At 37.0% G+C, this 19,392-nt stretch overlaps 2 protein-coding genes across 5 annotated transcripts; both read right to left on the bottom strand.

The window, feature by feature from the left end:
• Positions 1 to 2,247: 2,247 nt before the first annotated feature.
• On the bottom strand, positions 2,248 to 4,446 carry si:ch211-277c7.7 (uncharacterized protein LOC100538111 homolog). The gene is made up of 2 exons (XM_042770557.1): positions 3,972 to 4,446; positions 2,248 to 2,352 (listed from the first exon to the last, which is right to left on the bottom strand). The coding sequence occupies exons 1-2, from the start codon at positions 4,272 to 4,274 to the stop codon at positions 2,248 to 2,250; spliced, it is 408 nt and encodes a 135-aa protein (XP_042626491.1). The 5' UTR covers positions 4,275 to 4,446.
• Positions 4,447 to 6,982: 2,536 nt separating this feature from the next.
• Positions 6,983 to 18,569, bottom strand: cpeb4a (cytoplasmic polyadenylation element binding protein 4a). 4 transcript variants are annotated; one of them, XM_042770401.1, is made up of 10 exons: positions 18,422 to 18,569; positions 16,407 to 17,587; positions 15,032 to 15,122; positions 12,817 to 12,840; positions 12,395 to 12,571; positions 12,206 to 12,295; positions 11,838 to 11,956; positions 11,516 to 11,630; positions 10,995 to 11,176; positions 6,983 to 9,932 (listed from the first exon to the last, which is right to left on the bottom strand). In XM_042770401.1, exons 2-10 carry the CDS (start codon positions 17,523 to 17,525, stop codon positions 9,705 to 9,707), a joined length of 2,145 nt encoding a protein of 714 aa, XP_042626335.1. In that variant the 5' UTR covers positions 17,526 to 17,587; positions 18,422 to 18,569; the 3' UTR covers positions 6,983 to 9,704. The 4 variants fall into 4 exon arrangements, with proteins under 4 accessions (XP_042626335.1, XP_042626337.1, XP_042626336.1 ...); XM_042770403.1 differs by having other exon boundaries at positions 18,396 to 18,464; XM_042770402.1 differs by lacking the exon at positions 18,422 to 18,569 and adding an exon at positions 17,996 to 18,389.
• Between the last annotated feature and the right edge of the window lie 823 nt (positions 18,570 to 19,392).

Below are 19,392 nucleotides of genomic sequence, written 5' to 3'. Positions count from 1 at the left end.
GGAAAATTCCTTCACATTGTGCTATTTTTATAGACTTTTCTTCTATGCATGAAAGAGTTATAACTGTCATACTGTGTCTGGAAATTGTGTACATTGATGCGGTGTGGTCCAATATTGCTATCTTATCCTGTGAGAGATAATTTGTGTTTTCGCGGTTTATCCGCACATCATTATAAAAATTACATTAAGCAACCCCTGCTTGTGGCTAAGGACTCATAACAGTGCTAAAGAGAAGGTGTGGCTCCACTTGTTTAGCATGTTTCAACACATGAACCTAAATGAGCCTGGTGGTGAAAATAATTACAGCTTAATTCAGTGTTGGAATCCGTATCAAATGTGCAAGGCCTGAATGTCACGCAGTCGTGCACAACTGCAGCTCACTGTTCTGGACTTTCCACTCTCTTCTTTTAATTTTGTGGCAGTTCATTTAAATTTTTACATGCTCCTATCAATTTATTGCTGATTCACTGTGAGATATTTAATCTCAAGAACCAAACACGTTGTAAGTGCTATATAATCTATTGCGAAATACATGTTTAGCTGGTTATTGTCAGATCTAAACATCCCCAAGCAACTACTCCTTTTCTAACTCGAGTTCTATAATTTATCCTAATCTACAACAAACATTTACAGTAGTTGCATTTAACCTGCATTTAATCTTAGAGATCTACCCACTGCCATTTAGCTGATGAACACATAATCATCACAGGCGCCCAGGAGAGGGGCCTAAACTATAAGCATCGTCTGTAATCAAGCTTTGGGTTTATTGCTTCATTATACAGACTTGACTTGACAACATGATTACTATCTCAATTTAAATGTCTGAGGTCATGTTCTCAACATTAGCTTTTTCTATTTGATGACTTCTGCCACAAACCCCGCAGACTGCATAAGCAAGATGTTGAGCTCCTTCTACACTGGGAATGTAATGCAATTTTATTTAGGGTAAAATTTACTGAGATAAATGTAATCAGTAATGGCATTTCAATGTTTTAATAAACATTTTTTTTACAAACAACTTGACATGGAATAACAAAACTTTTCTCCAATACATTTTATTACTTTTTTAAACCTCTAGAATCAGTTAAATAAATAAATACATGTAAGCAGTCATGGGAATTTTTTTTTTTTTTTTTTTTTTTTTTTTTTTTTTTTTTTACAAACAACTTGGCATGCAATTACAAAATTAATTCCTTCACTATAAAACAAGCATAGTAACACTACAGCTGATAAGGGAACAAAACAGTGGGAAGAGGAACCATTTTAGAAATGAAAGAAGTCCTTTGAAGTTAATGAACAAACACATTAGAAGACCATTCTTTTTATAAATAGCAAATACATCTAAATAGAGATTGTGGAAGTGAGAGCCCTGCACTTTATGTAGCTGCTCTTAATTTTGGAAATATCACCATCTAGTGGCCATCTGTAGGTCATGCTCATTTCCTCCTTAAGTTTTTAATTTATTAAGTCCTAAGACTTTAGATTTTAGATTCTTATAACATATATGGAGGCATATAATAAACAACATTCTTTTCCTATTGAAAACTGTGGTAACACCTGAAATTGAAATTTAAAAGAATTAGGCTACAAAATGAAAATCAGTTTAATTGAATGATTTTGCATTATCATGACGTTTACCTATAACAACAACTCTTTTGCATACTTAAATTTCAGTCTGTTAATAACATCATAATGATATGGCTAAAGTCACTTTGGTTTATGGCTATTTTAAAGTGGATTTTTGTTCTTTTTTATGAACTGCAGTTCATATGAAGATTCTTCAAAAATTCTCCTTTTGAGTTCCATAAAAAAGCAGAAGATATATATATGTGTATGTTTGTATATAAATAATATCAGTGTAGAACAGGGGTGACCAAATCTGTTCCTGGACGGCCACTGTCCTGGGCTGCGTTTCCCAAAAGCATTGTAAACATAAGTACATCGTAGACCCATTGAAACCAATGGAGCTAAGATCAACTTAGGCTTACAAAGCTTTTTGGAAACGCAGCCCTGCTGAGTTTAGCTTCAACCCTAATTAAACACACCTGAACCAAAGTAATCAAGCTCTTCAGACTCACTAGAAACTTCCAATCAAATGTGTTGGAGCTGGTTGAAGCTAAACTCTGCAGGATACTGGCCCTCCAGGAGCAGGATTGGACACCCCTGGTGTAGAACATCATAAGGGTGAACAAATGGTGACAAAATTTTCTATTTTGGGGTGAACTCTCCCTTTTAACTGGGCAAACCTCATTTGCTTCTGCTCAAGGTGAGTAACCGCTCTCTGATGACCCTGTTCTCCTCCACTATTCTCTTGATTGTACGCAATGCATCTTGTTTTGTTCGGGATCTGGACTGACACAGCCACAGAAAATAAGACAGGTCATAATAATGAAAATTAAATGCAGTAAATGCTGAAACTGTATCAAACCCACCATTTCCTCAGATCTTTGATTTTAGAATGGGCCTATAAATACACATCTACACAACTACACATGGCTGATTTGGGGCAGCTGTGGCCTAACGGTTAGAGAGTTGGACTTGTAACCAGAAGGTCGCAGGTTTGAGTCTCGGTGCTGGCAGGAGTTGTAAGTGGGAGGGAGTGAATGAACAGCGCTCTCTTCCACCCTCAATACCCATGGCTGAAGTGCCCTTGAGCAAGGCACTGAACCCCCAGTTGCTCCCCGGGCGCTGGATATAGCTGCCCACTGCTCCGGGTGTGTGTTCACGGTGTGTTCACTTCTCACTGCTGTGCATGTGTGTGCACTTGGATGGGTTAAATGCAGAGCACCAATTTCGAGTATGGGTCACCATACTTGACAAATGTCACGACTTTCACTTTTTTCACTGATTTATTTATTTTCTTTTGTACTATTTAATACTGTATCAAGTATTATCAATCTTGCTTTTGTGTTTAACATTAATTTTTCAACATCTGTCTGCCAATTACTTTCAATCTTAAACAGAAATGTACATATAGGAGCTCAGGAAAGAAGAGCTTTAGGTTTTGAAAAACTGTGTGTATATGATATAGCCAATCCAAAAATATAATATTATGGCAAAGGTGTTTCACACGTAAGACAAATGTTTGATTTTGAGCTGTGTTTGTGATATTTTGAATGCAGTGCTTAATTTTGCCAGAGATGTGAGATAGCAATATTCTTTCTATTGAAGCAGAAATAAACTGCTGCAGAAAAAGTTAGGTGCCCTGCAAAATGTAATTCCATGACTCCTTACAAAGGTACTGGAGTAAATATAGGCTACATATATCGATTCAAAAATGTAGTGAAGTAGAGAGTAAAAGTTGCTAATACCTTTGAATCTCAGTAAAACTACAAAGTAGGCTAAAAAGATGCTCAAGCATTGGCGCCAGTTCTTCAGTTACAGAAACGAAGCTATAAATTCACATGAAACATAATGACATCTTCAACAGGCAGCCTAATAAAAAAATACTATGAACGCTCAGCATGTTCACCTACGGTTTAGTTAGAAACATACTATACTTTTAATTTTTTTTACAATTATCTATGCACAATTAATGACTTAAACATAATATTCTCACTTAACAATTAGCTAAAATAGAACAAATAATTATATTGTTCCAGATTCTCAAAACAGACACAAGACACAAGTTACAAACACAGACACACACACAAAAAAAAAATCGTATAAAACAAACTTTAAATTAATATTGGATAGAAACGCTTAAAAAAAAAAAAATTCAGCTCTACATAAATAATAACTTAAAACATTTTGACAGTCTTAAGATTAGTTAAAATTCAACAAATAATTCACATGTCTCCCGACTTTCAGTTACAAAAATGGAGCTTAATCACAAGAAAATAATATAGCTAAAGCATATAAACAGCTTAGCTATATAATAAGAAATAATATGCACTCACACTAAGCTATAACTTCAAATTAATGGCGCACATCTGACGCCTGTGTACTCAAGTAGCCTACTAATTAATTACATTTAGGTTACTCAAATACTTTACACCACTGGTTTTGTTTGGCTGCACTCCACGCTCACCTGCGCGAGCGACGCGTTTGGCGCGCTTTGCTTTGCCGCCTTTTAATGCCCTCAGATTAACCGTCGATCTCTGCGCGGTCCTCATATTCGCGTAAATCCTCAAAAGATGGTTTGTTTTCACCTTTCTCGAAAAGTATAGTGTTATTTCGGGACTTTTAATGCCAAGGAAGGGAGTCACCTCTTGAGTAAACCCGTTCATATTATGGTGTTTGCTATATTCCGATTCAGTTTGAGAAGACTGCATCTCGAAGCGAGGTACGTAGAGTAATGTACGTTAAGTTGTCATTATTAACAATGGCACCACACTTTAAGAACTAAAGTAGCTTGCCTAGGTTAGCTTATTTAAAAAAAATAAAAAATAAAATAAATAAAATAGCTTTTTTCCAGACAGTAACTGAAGTGAAACTTTTTACATTGAACTATTATCACAAGAGGTCGAGTTCAGCAATGGTCACGTCAGGCATAAATGGAGGTGATAACGTAGCAACTACAAGCGATATGCAAACGACCCGACAGGGTCTTAAAGAAACAGTTGTTGGTGGTATTTTTAAGTGGTATACACACCATTACCGCCAGGGGGTGCTGTTGTGTGCCTCTGCAGTAATCATGTAGGCGGCATCTAAAGCTGAATGCCTACGTTTGGATACCCTGTTCAGACCTAAACAACTGATACAGCACCAGATTCACAGATAATAAACACTGAAGCATGACTGGCTTCAAGTAATGCAACTGCATGAATGGTTTAGATGCACCTCAGTGCATTTATCCTGAGGCCTTTCCTTCTCAGCAGCTCCACTGATACTGTTGTAGTAAAAACAGTAATCAAACTTAGCAATTACAGAATAATCAAGGTCTCACCCGGATGTCCTGGTAATCATAACACTGTCTTTTAGGCAGCATGTGCTGTATCAGACAAGCTAAAAATAGATTTGACCCCATTCTCAGAGAGTGTGCCAGAAGCTTACTGCATTTCCTATTGTGCTGTCAAATACGGAAGTTCTAAGCGGCCATGCATTATTATTTTTCCTTCTTGTTTTCTCGTGATTACGACTTAATTTTCTCCTGATCTCGACACGAGTTGTTTTCTCGTTATCACGACTTAATTTTCTTGTGATCTCGACATTACCTAAGTTAATTTTGCTTGAAATTGTAATCGTTATGTTACTGCTGCACGACTCATCACTGTTTCTCGTTTACAACGACGTAGGCTACGGCCTATTTGTAATGTGCATCTTTCTTATTTTTAATCGTTATTTTTAATAAATGTATATTAATAAGAAATGTGATTTACATATGTGTATAATTTAGTTCAGTGATGTTATACAGTGTTACAGTAGCCTAATCTTTTGTATTTCCTACATTTCTTTGTAAACCACACACACTCACACCTAGCAGGATCCATAGCCTAACTCTGGACAAAATCAGCAGTGTTTAATTAGCCTATTTAGCATATTTTTATTGTAAACGTCATTTCTAAGTGAAGCAACATTTGCTGAAATATCTACAAGATACAGTATAAGAGCGCACGGTCATCTGTCGATCATTTGCGCCTCAAATGGGGCATATATTTATTGTGGGCTTATTTGCTTGTCTGTACATAGAATGCTTTATTAAAGGGATAGTTCACCCAAAAATGGAAATTTTGTCATCATTTACTCACCCTCATATCATTCCAAACCTGTATGAGTTGCTTTCTTATGTTGAACATAAAAGAAGATATTTTGAAGATTTCTGGTAATCAAACCACCGTTGGTGGTTGCCATTGACTTCCATAGTATTTTTTTTTTCTTAATATGAAAGTCAATGGCAACCACCAACGGTGGTTTGATTACCAGAAATCTTCAAAATATATTATTTTATGTTAACATAAGAAAGCAACTCATACAGGTTTGGGACGACATGAGGGTGAATAATTGATGACAGAATTTCCCTTTTTGGTTGAACTATCCCTTTAATATGATGTGTTTACTGAGTTTGGTCTTTTAAAAACACTGCCTTAAAGGCCCGTTCACACCAAGGACGATAACTATAAAGATAACGATAAAGATATAGTTCTAAAAATCGTTTTCAGTATTAAAGAACAGTCCACACCACAACTGTAACGATAAAGACAAAGAAAAACGATATCATTGGAATCACTTTCAAAACTATTTTTTTTCCAGCTGATGAACATATGAACGATAAAAAAAAAATTACAGCCAATCAGAATCCATCCTAAAGTAACGAACTCGAGAATTTAAAGCGGCAGACGAGCGTGCGCTTAGAATAAACAGAAGAAACCGTTCGCTGGTGTGGATGCTAATATCGTTATTTTTATAGTTATCTTTATAGTTATCGTTCTTGGTGTGAACGGGCCTTAACGCATTAAGCCACGTTACGTGTTGTCCCGTAATGTAGGCTATTCTATTTCTTGTCTGTATGAATTACTAATGTGCATACTGAGTATTATCTTTTAAAAACACTCTCAATTACCGCGTTAAGCCTTTTAGAATGTTACCGTCAAGGTTGCGTTCGTTACTATAGCAACAGTAGAATCACGACGCATCTAGTGGATATGCAGTATAGAACTCCCCATCAATAGTTCTATACTTCCACCTGTTGGCAAAGGTGTGTAACTTAGAGAACAACCTTTATGTCGAGATCACGAGAACAATACGTTGTGATAACGACAAAACAACTTTTGTTATTTCGAGATCACGACAAAAAATAAAGTCGTGATCACGAGAGAGCAACTTTTGTTATGTCGTGATCACGAGAAAGTCGTGGTCATGAGAAAAGGAAGAAAATATATATAACTCATCGCTTAGAACTTCCATAGTCAAAAGATGCCTTGCACTTTGATTTTATGTAGGTTGAGCAAAATTAAAGCAACAATGAAGATCTAAATTTCCTTTCAAATATTTCATTGATAATTTTGATTCGTATTCATAGCTTAAAACAAGACCCACAGAGTTTCCTGCAATCAAGTTTATTCATTCAACATTTCACATTACAAATACTTTAAGCATTCTGTTATAAATATTTAACTGCAAATAATCAAGACTCAACTACCAAAGCACATGTATGACTAACCCAACTATAAAATGATATTTTTCTTTACATAACTCCATTTGGATTTAAAATATAAAAATTAAAACTTATAAATGACATAGCAAAAAAATTATTCCTCTTATAAAAATCTGTTGATAAATACACCTTCCCATACACAGTTATAAACTATGTAAATTTAAATAAACAGTTACATAGATCATTTTCTGATTTTTTTTTCTTATCCTTCTGTAGACATGAAGCACAATATAGCGATTATTAAAACTAGAAAATCTAATAAGTGTACTGATCAAAAACTATAATCAAAATGACAATTACATTCCAATTAAAAATATATCAGTAAATGGTTAAAACATTATTCACTTAATATTTACATTGTAATCACAGTAGCATGAACTCAAGTAGGAAAATATGTGAATACATAAAAGTAAAAACACCTATAATTTCAGTGGTTTTTTATATATATATAAATCAGAGAATGATAAAGGTTATAATGGCTGAAGAAGAGTTTGTGAGGTGAGTTAGGTTGAAAGTAATGGTTATATTAGAAGTACACTGTAAAGGTCTCTGGGAAAAAGTATTGCACAGATCTCACTGTCAATATTTTGAAAGTGTATTCAAGTAAACCCTGATTCAATATTCGACTAATCACCCTCTTGTATGCTTCTTTTTGTCTTCTAGTAAACACAGTAAAGTTGGGTATGCACAGTTTGTGCATGGGCAAGGTACATATAACTGAAAGTGTGGGAAAAAGGTTGAAACAAAGCTACTATTACAGCAAATGACAATATTTAAACCCTAACTTATTAATTTAGCTCATGCGTACCTAATGAATAAATTAACCTGTTGCCTCTCAGAATTATACATAACAGTAAACACTGATATTTCAATATGGAACATTCATCATTGTGATACAAGGTGCATCCTAACATTACTCTAATTTACAGTGTTAATTATTTTATTTTCTACAGCCAATAATGAGGGAGGTATTATCATTCTCGTAACTGATAGTGGGTAGGTATATATTTCTACATGTACCACACATTTTAAGGAATTTATGTCATGCTAGATTCAATATTTACTTTGTCCATTAAGACAGAACAGAACACTGTTTGCATTTTGCAAATATTAGATATTAGTTTCAACAATACAGTCACCTAAATATATATGTGACAATCTAGGGATTTCAGCACGTAAATACATAAAAACCTAAACAAAATTATATTCGCTTTTTTCTTTTCCTTAAGGTATGCTTGCGTTATAACCAGATCTCTCAGTAACAAAAGGTACAAAATCTATATTCAACAAGTGAAAAAGAAAAAAAGAAAAAAAAAGGTTATCATAAAAGGACTTTCCATTTGTGGAAAAAAGTGACTTGAAAAACAATATTTAGAAAAGTAGTGCATAATGGTTTTACGTCCATGACAAAATAATTAGCTATAAAACACAGTACAAAAATCAGCAGACCATGTAAAAAATAATATTTGTTTTTCAAATTCTTTGAAATGTGCTCCGCTACTGCAATGCTCTGTTAGAACACCAATTAACCCATGCAGTAAAACACTATCAATGCAACACATGGTAATTTCTCATTAGCAAATACTACAACATTGAGTTAGCTTTTAGCACAAAATCCCTGACAAATGAGCCAAAGTTACTGCCATAACCATTACAAGAATCATAAGTTAATAGATTTCATTTTTTTAACCCATCAAACCAATTAAATGTAAGTTTCCTATCATATACATGTGTGTACATTATCTTCATTGTATCACGGACAGTAGGACATCTCTAAGGCTCAACTTTGGTTTGCCTGACCTAAAAACTGTGCATCAAGCACGACAAACAGTCACATCCTGCATCACTGCTGTTCTTAGTTGTTGTCCGTTAGCCTTGCCTCAGATCTTATGCTTGATTAAGTAATCAGTAACTTGGATGCAGTTTAACAGCAATCTTTATAGAATGCTTCCAGTAAGCCTGAATCTTACAGTGTCTGAGCATTGTTAGGATGAGATCCTCTAAAGGATCTTAATATTATAAGTCTTTTTTTTTTTTCACTAAATCACAAAGATTTGCCTTAAACGTTATAACCAGTCCATAAAATCCATTCCAGAATGAACCCCTTAAAATGTAATTTTAAGTCATTTATATAATAGCTTGTGGTCTCTTGTTGGTGGAGTAACTGTGAATCCACATTTGCCATGCAACCATTTAAGATTAGTCTGTGAAATAGCAAACTTGACATTGAAGTCATATGAGCGAGGCTCAAACATTTCCAGCCTCTTTTTGTATAGCCTTCAACAGTTTAAAGTGAAAATGTGACCCATTACAAACAAAAGATGAGGCTCCGAGAGAATAAAGATAGAACAGTAATTCAGAGTCAAGTCAGGCTAAACATCTATATTTTTAAATCTAATGCATTCAAGTCTTCATGCGCACCAATGTAGCTTTTCAACAAAAATCAGGATTACACTATTTTCTTTTAGCATTCTCTTCTGCAAAGAAAAAAAAAAATTAAAAACTTAAGAATAAATACAATTTTAATCTTAAAAAAGAACTGTAAATAAAAAGGACTTAGCAAAATGAAAAGTGCATGTATACGAATAGCACAGCCTTGATCTCTGGATCAGTTCCAGCGGAAGGAGATGTGGCGAGGCCGGTCTCCTCCCTCCTTCACTAGAGGCTTGTGAAACTCCCGTCCGGCACGCGAGTGAATGGCTGCCCAGCAGTATTCACAGTAGTACTGAAGACAAGTGACGTTAGCACAGAAGAATGGAGCAAACTTGCCCCCACAACGTGTGCCCTGACACTCATCACACAGCTGGTCATCCAGTACATATGGCTTCACTTCCACCTGGGAAAGGAAACATTTGTAACTTAGCACATGTAAACCATTTAACCTTATGGGCCTTGTCATTTTTGGGTCACACTTGGTACCTTAGACTTGAAATTAACTTTTTAACTTTAATTTTTCTGGAGAGAGAAAAATATTGTTTTATTGTACTATGCAAGCTTAATACAATTTGTATTGAGCCGTTTTTGTCATTAAAATTAATTCCATTTTGAGCCCCTTCATTTTTGGTCACATTAGGTAGCTTTGTGATCAAAAGCGACTTTTTTTCCAGGAAAATCTATGTAATTTCTTTTTACATTATTTCGAATTTTGAGGGGATTTTATGGTACTATGCAATATTTATAAAAATTTTATGAGCTATTGTTTTTCCATAGCCATTTTAGACTGCGAATGTACCAAGTCTTATTTATTTTTTTTTTTTTTTGACACTTTAACATATCCAAATCGTGTCCATTATTTTTGTGTGTGTGTTGTTCACATATCTAATGCGACAAAGTCACCAAATATCATCCCATTCCAAAGCAGCGAAAAATGTTAAAAATTCAAAACTTTTCAGTCAGTTCCAACCGAAGAGGCCCCAGAAGGTTAAACAAATAAGAGTTACTAACATTAACATTATTGCAGTATACAGTACATCAGAGCTCTCCTTTCTGTTAGAGCATGATTATCCATATGAAAACCTTAGGTGGGCTTTTTTTCTAGACTAATTATTCAATATCAGGTTTCACTGCAAGTAACAGTCTAATAATACAAGTTTAGGGTCCAGACAAACTCCTTCAAAAAGGAACTGGCTACAAAAGATAAATAATTGAGCGCTTAAATTGCACTCTGGTTTGAATATGGACTGGAGAAAACTAGCGAAGAAACTAGACGGTTCACAAGAACAATCAGGCAACAGATTCACACAGAGGGCCGTATAAAAATGACTGCCAGCCGTGCAGTAGATGGTGCTAATATTGCATATATGGAAAGCTAAAGAACTTTATTCGGCAAAGCAAAATAGATTTGACCGTTTCAGTTTTTATATACTACACTGCTCAAAGATGCAACCCCCTCTCTCACCCGTTTATCGATCTCTCCGTGTTGCAGCTGCACAAAGCGAGCACTGATAGCAGCAATGTAGCTCTGCTGATTGGAGAAGGCCACACGTCCAGCCCCTTTAGGATACTTCAGCTCAGGGTCAGTGTCAATGCCAGCATAGCACACCCCGCCGTACAGTCTGTCCATAATCATTGCGAGCTCCACTGTCATGGGGTATAACATCAATTTAAATATAAATATATATATATATATATATATATATATATATATATATATATATATATATATATATATATATATATATATATATATATATATATATCTTTAAAACGGCTTTCAAAAACACTCAAAACAGGAATTCATCATGCAAAACATCATGCAACAATCATACTTGGAAAAAGCCTGTATTCTGTCAAGAGAACATTTACTAGATGATTGTTACAACACTATAAATAATCTACTAAAAGCTCAGTGTGCTTACTGTGGCAACTAAATAAATATTTTTTTTTTTGATCATGGTAATATATGAAAGCCAAACAAACCAGCTCTTAAAGGTCGTGGAACTCCCCCAACAAAGATTGTTTTTCTGGGGTCAAGGGGCTGAGAGCCATCCATCACAAAGTCACTGTCGTTCAAATTCCAAGGTCGTATCTGGACCTGAAGATACACCGTAAACATAAGAGAATCACTAGCTTGTCATGTGCCATTCAGCAAACACAGGTGGAATTTAATAGAAACACTGCTGGAGCAGGTTACAACTTTCAGATTTATATTTAACTTTAAAAAGCTCTACTGCTTTTTCACAACTTGCAAAAGAGCTTAAAGTCATACAGGAACAGCAGACATAGCCTTTTAATATCTTACTGGTTTGTCTTTGATTGTAGGGCTAGAGACACAGAGATAGAGCTTCCCATCCTCTTCCATACAAGCGTCAATCAGTGCCTGGACCGAGCTCTCGTCTTGAAACAGAAGGAACGCATAACCTGCAGGACAATGGGTTCATTGAAGGTATGTATGTGAGAAGCAACCAGCAGTCACTTTCAGTAACCTTGACCTGTAGCCTTTGCTTAGGCCCCACTGATGATATTCATCTGGAGCTCAGCTTTAAACAATGGGTGTGCCGTAAACGCACCCACTTAGGAGTACAGAATTCATCCGCTGAAATGAGAGAAGTTGATATCTGCATGACTCATTTCTTAATAAGCGTCCGTGCAAATGACTCTGAAACTAACCTTTCGGTGGGAAATAAGATTTGCTCTCTGCTTTGTGAGGCCAGTCCACAAACAAATGTCCAAAGCGTCGGAAACTGGCGGTGATCTCATCTGAAATTTTATACACAATACATATGACGTGTTTGTTGTGGCTGATGCACATTTTAATTAAAAAAAACCTGGAGAGCAACACTTCTTATCACTTAGTACCTTCATCTATGTCCGGAGGTAGGCCGCCAACAAAAACCTTGCGAGAAAAGCGCTCGATGCGTTCGCCGTTTTGGTGAGGGAAACTGTGTGGTGAGCCCAGTCCACTCAGACTCTGATCAGACCGGTCATCCTCTCCGTAAGTCCGCTCATCATCCAGAGGAAACAACGATGAGTGACCTGTCACACAATAGCCACAAAGGCCACTTAGTTGCACTGATGCTGAAGTCACCTAACAAATCTAAGAGTGGCTATAGTTATTGTAGAGTAGAAGTTAACATCCTTCTTCAATTGAATACAATGCGAGAGCAAAGTTTCTAAACACAACAAAGTACGAAAACCTCGCCTGGCAACAAACAATTTAACACAAAGGCATGCTGTAACTTGAAATGACATGAACCGACAGACACTTCTGAGATCTTTACCTCGCCGCCTCCCGTAATTCCTCGCTGCATGTGAAATAAGACAGAATAAATTTGAGCAAGGAGTTAGAAATTTATATTAGATGCTATCAAACTGTATAAAGAGGTCATGAACTGCCTTTGTTTTTTTATTTTGTATTATCGTTTGGTTTCTGCGTAGCCCTGCATTTGCTGGGGTATATTTGTAGCAATAGCAAAAAAAAAAAAACATTGTATGGGTCAAAATTATCGATTTTTCTTTTATGCCAAAAATCATTAGGATATTAAGTAAAGATCATGTTCCATGAAGATATTTTGTACATTTCCTACCGTAAATATCAAAACTTAATTTATGATTAGTAATATGCATTGTTAAGGACTTCATTTGGACAACTTTAAAGATGATTTTCTCAGTATTTTGATTTTTTTGCACCCTCAGATTCCAGATTTTCAAATAGCTGTATCTCGGCCAAATATTGTCTGATCCTACCAAACCATACATAAATGGAAAGCTTATTTATTCAGCTTTCAGATGATGTTGATCTTCTGTGGAGGCGTCTTTACGTCATAAAGTGGCTCATTCCACAACCTGCCATTTTGGCAGATTGGTTTCAAGATAGGCTGATTTTAGTCTAACGAGAAAGTTGAGTTCTGAAACTTACAGGATGTTTTTAATAGTACAATGACCTCTTATATGATGTCAAAAGATCAAGGGAATTTAGATTTCCCAGTTCATGACCCCTTAACAACACTATGCAAAATGGATTAAGTGAACAATAACACATCCAAGTCAACAAGTATTGGAAAGCATAACGTAACCCACTTCACACAGAACAAGCAAGCCATGAAAGATCATTTGGTTTATCACATTTGTGCTTTTCAAATATATAATTTCTCAAATCCTATAATATTAAGCATTATTAATGTAATGCTTTAAAAAAAAAAAAAAACAGGTCTGTGCAGAAACAACATGTCCAACTCTCCAGTGTTTGTCCTAGATTAGCCTTCAAATCCTGAAGGGAGCTTAGGTGATGTATTGTGAGAGCATCTCCATGCCCAACTTATTCTGAAACACTCATCCAATGGCATTTATAAATCACTAAGCAGTAACCGTTTCCAAAACCAAACTTAGAACGCAGGTTGTATACGTTACTTGAATGCAGGAAAATATTAGTATGGGGCACCGTTTTTATTTGTCATCCATTATGATGAATGGAAATGACATCAGTTACATATTTTTAGAATATGTTGGTGTTTGGGGGAAGTTTTGGAATTTTTATTAGACATTTAAGATATATTTGTAAAATGGCATGAATGGAACCATGCTTTCTCACTTCAGCTGAACTTGGATCTGTACTGACACTAAGTTGCTTTTTTAGGTCACGTGGCCTCATTCTTTGAATATAAACGTTGCAAAACACACTGAATAATCACTTTGTGATTCAATTAAAATATGTTTTGACGTTGGCTAGTTTGCAGGAAAGGGAGGAGAACACTGGTTCTCTAAGATCTTAGTGCCCTAAGATCACTGGTTAAAACTGTATAAAAGTCTAAGCTGTGAGTAAGATATTAAGATATGGCAGCTGTCATCTCTGCTTTGTTTCTTTGTCCAAAACAAAAGTCTAATTTTGACTTCAGGGACTCCCGAGCAAGACAGAGAAGACTTTTCTTCACAACAAAATCAAGCATTATACTGCAGCAAATATAACACAAAAAGTGCATATTGCATATCTGATGCAACATAGGGACTGAGGCAACAAAGATGGCAAATGATACACTGAAACTACTGTATGATGTTGAGATTACAAAATTTGTCCGTGAATCCAGATTTTAATAATAACTAATTCAACAGATTTTAAACTTAAATATCAAAGGTGCATAAAACAACAACAAAGACATTGCATAAATTATTTGTAGTGCAGCAAACATGAAGCATCAAAGCAAAGTAAACCAAGACTATATTAGGTTTTGTTAAAGAAAAATAAAACATAACATTTTTCTTAATATAATACATTTAAATTCATAGCCCCACATTTAAACATGCTATATTAAATTTTGCTTTCGATAAAATGAAACTAGCAGAAAAGAAATGAAACTAGCAGATTAACTGAACAACTGACTTTCTGTGCCTTGCACAATTCTAAATGATGATTGTGAAATTTGGTGATTTTTACTCCGTATATTATTTCTTCATACTCATGTGAGGCAGGATCTGAAATGGTGGCAGGGAATATTGTACCTTTCAAGGAATCCTGCTCGGCTCTCATGATGTCGATCAGGGAGTTCTCTAGAGAATGCATGCTGAAACCATCAAAGGACCGATTGCGATCCTGCAAAAAACAAGGCAGAAATTATTACACCCTGTCATTCTGTATTTTACCAAACAATCCAGACAAAGTTATCTTTAAGTAATATCAACAGTTTATAAAACTCTTTGCATTCACATAATTTTGTTTTGAATTTGAGTATCGGTACCAGTAAAAATGCAGATGATATCCGTCACCCCACCTGTCCAAACTTGCAACTAGGGCACTTATTAGCATACAGAGACTCACACAGTTGGCTACTTGATATGTACACCAATAGTGCCATTAGATAAATGGATACATAAATGCACCCTAAGGCTACAGACCTAAAGAACAGAGGTCATTCTCTGTGTCTGTTTGCTTGCTTCACAATCCAAAATTTTACATGGACTCTGCTGTCACCTGATTTAGACTGCCTTCACAGCCTTTATCCATTACCCTTGGGTGTTGTAGCACAACAGGCCTCTGCTTACCAAGTGAAAAAGCCTTGCAAACACAATACAAGGTTTGTTCTTGGTATTAAGCTACAAACTGAACAGGGAGGACTCACTGAGCATGTGAAACAATGAGTGTTTTCAGCGAGTTACCACTGCGGTTCAAACAAGAACATAATCTGACTGTGTACCAAAGCGCATAACAATGCAGTTCAGACTCGCTGGTAATATGCAAATCAGACAGTTGCCAAAATAATTAGATACAGTACTACAAATAATTGCTAGATAAGCAGTTGTTCTAAAAGTAGTCAAATTCGAATCACAAGGTTTTGTTAATCAAATCATCTGTTGGTCTTCTACTGTTATTAAATCTATGATAGATACGAAAGTAATAAGAATAGCTTCTCTGACTAAATTTGGAAAGGTGCCTAGTATTTGTGAATGTTAATATCTGGAATAACTGATTATTGTGTTGACATAAGTGGTTATACATCAGAATATCAGACTTTCCAGTTCCCCTCCTGTTGCCTGTGCTTGTGCCATCCCCTGATTTTGACTCACTCATCCAAGTCTTTTTATATTGGTGACATTCACAGCTTGCAAAAGTGGAGCAACAGCACCACATTACTCAACTGAGCTTTGATCCATCACAATTACCTAACAAACATGCCACATGAGCGCTTTGTCACTATCAGATTAGGTTAGGCCAAAGGGAGCAAATGCAGAAGAAAAAAAAAAGCAACAAATTTGTTTTCATCTCATCCTGAATACACACTCACACACACATCTTTGCAACCATATTACCTCTAAACAATATGTTCCTCTATTAAAAACATCAATAGCTGATAATTCGGGGAGATTGAGTTTTAGTTACCTGAAATGGAAAGATGCTATCGTTGCGGTTTATGGTATCCTCCATCCAGGGTTTAGTGTTGAAGCCAGAGCTGTTTCGGGGATACTTCTGCATTGGGGTCTGGTTATTTGGGAAAGACTTCTTTAAAGGAGAGATCGAGTTGAGGGGATTGACCCCTCCATTCAGCCCTCGGCGATACTCCCGTCCCTGAGAGCTTCCCCAGCCTCCGTACCCTCCACCTGGGCTCCATGAAGAAGAAGATGGGGTGGACGAGGGGCTCTGATAGCTACCCCAAGGGGAAGGAGGCTTGCTTAGGTTGTTCCCCAAATGGGGCAACTGGTTGAAAGCAGCACTGCGGTGGGAGAAGGGAGGTGGATGGGGGCTGGCCGAGGACCTGCGGTGCTGATTATGAGGGTGCTGGAAGTGAGGATGAGGAGATGGATGGTGCTGAGATAGAGGCCCAATCTGGTGGGAGAAGTTCCCCCCGAATCCTGTACTGGTGTGATGAGAGAAACTTTGAAATAGCAGCGGAGGAGGAGCATTGTTAGTAGTAGCAGCCTGATTGAAAAAGCCAACCTCTTCGATCAAGGTGGAAGGGTTGGGGGGTATAGCAGTGGACCAGCTGCTGAAGCCAGTAAGGGATGATGAAGAAGAGCTACTAGACTGTGCTAAAGTACCAATACCAGACGTCTCCTGATAGTCAAACCCTGATAACACTGGAGATTCGAGCCGCAGTGCCTCTTTTCCATTAGCGTTCTCCATGGTCCCTTTGTCCAGCTGGTTCTCGTCTGGCATGGTGTTGTCCAACTCTGATATGATTCCTGGTGCTTCCTGGTGCCCTGGCGGGGAGAGCGCCTGCTTGTCTTGTCCTTCATGACTCTCTTGTTGCGGTTGCGGAGCCTTGGACGTGTCAGACTCCAAAATATCATCTTGCATGTTAGAGTGGGTCGTCACAGCTGGGAAAAGCCAAGCAGACCCAACACTTCCACCATTGGTAGTGTTGTTGTTGCTGATGAAAGCCGGAGGGCTTGGAGGTGCTGTCTGGTGGGGAACCGTATGCTGCAGGTGTGGATGAATTCTTACCGGAAAAACGGATTTGTTTGCAGAGTTGTTTTTAACCAGAAAGCCGTAATCCCCCATTTATGTAGCCTAATCGAGTAAATCTTCACTTGTGTGTAATTCCCTCAGTTTCTCTTAATACCCTTGTGTGAGAAAGAGAGAGATGGAAAATATTCACAATACTAAAGAGCTAATGAATCAAATTATCCAACCATTAGGCAATCTCTATTCATTTTTACACTTACACCCACTGCCATCATTCACAGTCACATACATTAAACGGTTCTAACATGGATTTACGCACTTTGCTCTCAATCTTAATACAATCAAGAGGAAAATATGCGGTGCAACGAGAAACGCCGTGGGCAGTACACCGTTGATTTCATCGACAGCGTTTCTTCTAAGCAAAAACAGGGTCGTGTTTTAACATATCACAAGTCATCATGACACAGGCCACCTTATCTAATAATTCAGCACGGCGGAGGATTTTCACGCACGCATTTTCAAAGCATTGCCATCGCAAATGTTTCACGAAAATGCAATTGACCTACCGGCGTTCTTCCTTATTTCAGCAATGACCTCCTCTCTCTCAACCATTTAAATACAGGAAAATGTTGATGACGTTTCAGTCTATGTGCGATAGGGGTAGTCTCCTCCTCGGTCCGAATTTTACCTTATAAATCCTCAAATTTACATTGACGCGTCGATTAAATCCTACGGTCGTGATGCCAAACGCTACTCTGTGGATCTCTGATACATTTGCTTCGTATGCAACTCTAGATTATATCAGATCTCACAGTGCAAACGACAGCGTTCGTGTTCTGGTTGCTTAATGACACCGTGCATCGCAGTCGGCGTTATAATCAAGACAGCGCATGAAAACGATCACGCATCATCGTCGGACAACAATTTACGCTCGACACATTTTGGACGCTAATTTTCAGAACCTACACTGAGAATGACACAGGTTTTCTTACGTTTCCAAGTTGCAAGGACAGGCTGCAGATGACCATGGTTTGTGAGTGTTGCAATCGACCGACCAATCCAGTTGAACTTCCGTCTTTAACCCCGCCCATTCATAGTAGAATCTCCGCCCAGGCTCGGGTATATGCGGCATTTGATTGGATCCTAGAATCGCAACCACACCTCTTTCTCAACCAGTTACTTTCTGTCACACAGAGAAGGGTGACTGTACCTGCCCAGAATGTAAATACCTTATATGACTGGTTTTGAAATGTTTAAATATTTGCTGTCTACACTACACTCTTAGACATTTATCATATTCCTTTAAACAATAAAATATATAACAATAAATAATATCTACAAAAAAAAAAAAATGCCTGTAATGAACCTACATGTGTAGTTTATATATTATATGTGTTGCCACATTGGTATAAGTCTATATAGCAAAACCAGCTGAGAAAGAATTATGAGATGTTTGTATGAACTTAAGCCTTTTCTTGGTCTTGAAAATGCATGCTTCACACCATACACTGACATCATAAAAATCATTTTAAAGAGAAATAGCCTCTCTGATGATGGTCCACAGATTCCTGCCTGGTTTTTCTTCACATTCATTCAGTCTGCACATTGCTTTTACCTATGGCCAGACACAGTCTATACATTTTAATGATGGGTTTGGTGTCTCAGGGATGCCTTCAGTAGGCCAGTTCTAGTGCTCACTGCAGCCTGCAATCCCATTAAAGTAAGCTGCTACTATTTTCAGCCTGTAATCGAGTTTTAGCACTTGACTATTCATGCCTAGACCAGATCAAAATCAATCCATTTATCTAGAGCATTGGATTAAAAAGGTGTATGACATCCACTGCATGTTATCATTTTTGTGTATATGCCAAGTTAATGTTGTTGTACACTGACTGATGATTTATCTGCAGGAGAACTGACACATTTGGTCCGTCTACTGAAATGGAAACAGATCAAATCAACA

The sequence above is a fragment of the Cyprinus carpio genome, chromosome A14 (assembly GCF_018340385.1).
Source record: "Cyprinus carpio isolate SPL01 chromosome A14, ASM1834038v1, whole genome shotgun sequence".
In the NCBI taxonomy this organism is placed as follows: domain Eukaryota; kingdom Metazoa; phylum Chordata; class Actinopteri; order Cypriniformes; family Cyprinidae; genus Cyprinus; species Cyprinus carpio.
The sequence above is the reverse complement of the archived record's forward strand: the minus strand, read 5'-3'. Positions and strand labels throughout refer to the sequence as shown.

Excerpts from the sequence above, each read along its gene's own strand:
- si:ch211-277c7.7 (XM_042770557.1), bottom strand. The coding sequence starts at position 4,274 with ATGCAGTCTTCTCAAACTGAATCGGAATATAGCAAACACCATAATATG. Across the intron at positions 2,353-3,971 it reads AGTATTTGAGTAACCTAAAT|TCCAGATCCCGAACAAAACA; the intron begins GTAATTAATTAG and ends TGGCTGTGTCAG.
- cpeb4a (XM_042770401.1), bottom strand. The coding sequence starts at position 17,525 with ATGGGGGATTACGGCTTTCTGGTTAAAAACAACTCTGCAAACAAATCC. Across the intron at positions 15,123-16,406 it reads ATAGCATCTTTCCATTTCAG|GATCGCAATCGGTCCTTTGA; the intron begins GTAACTAAAACT and ends TGTTTTTTGCAG. Across the intron at positions 12,841-15,031 it reads CGAGCAGGATTCCTTGAAAG|CGAGGAATTACGGGAGGCGG; the intron begins GTACAATATTCC and ends TTTCACATGCAG.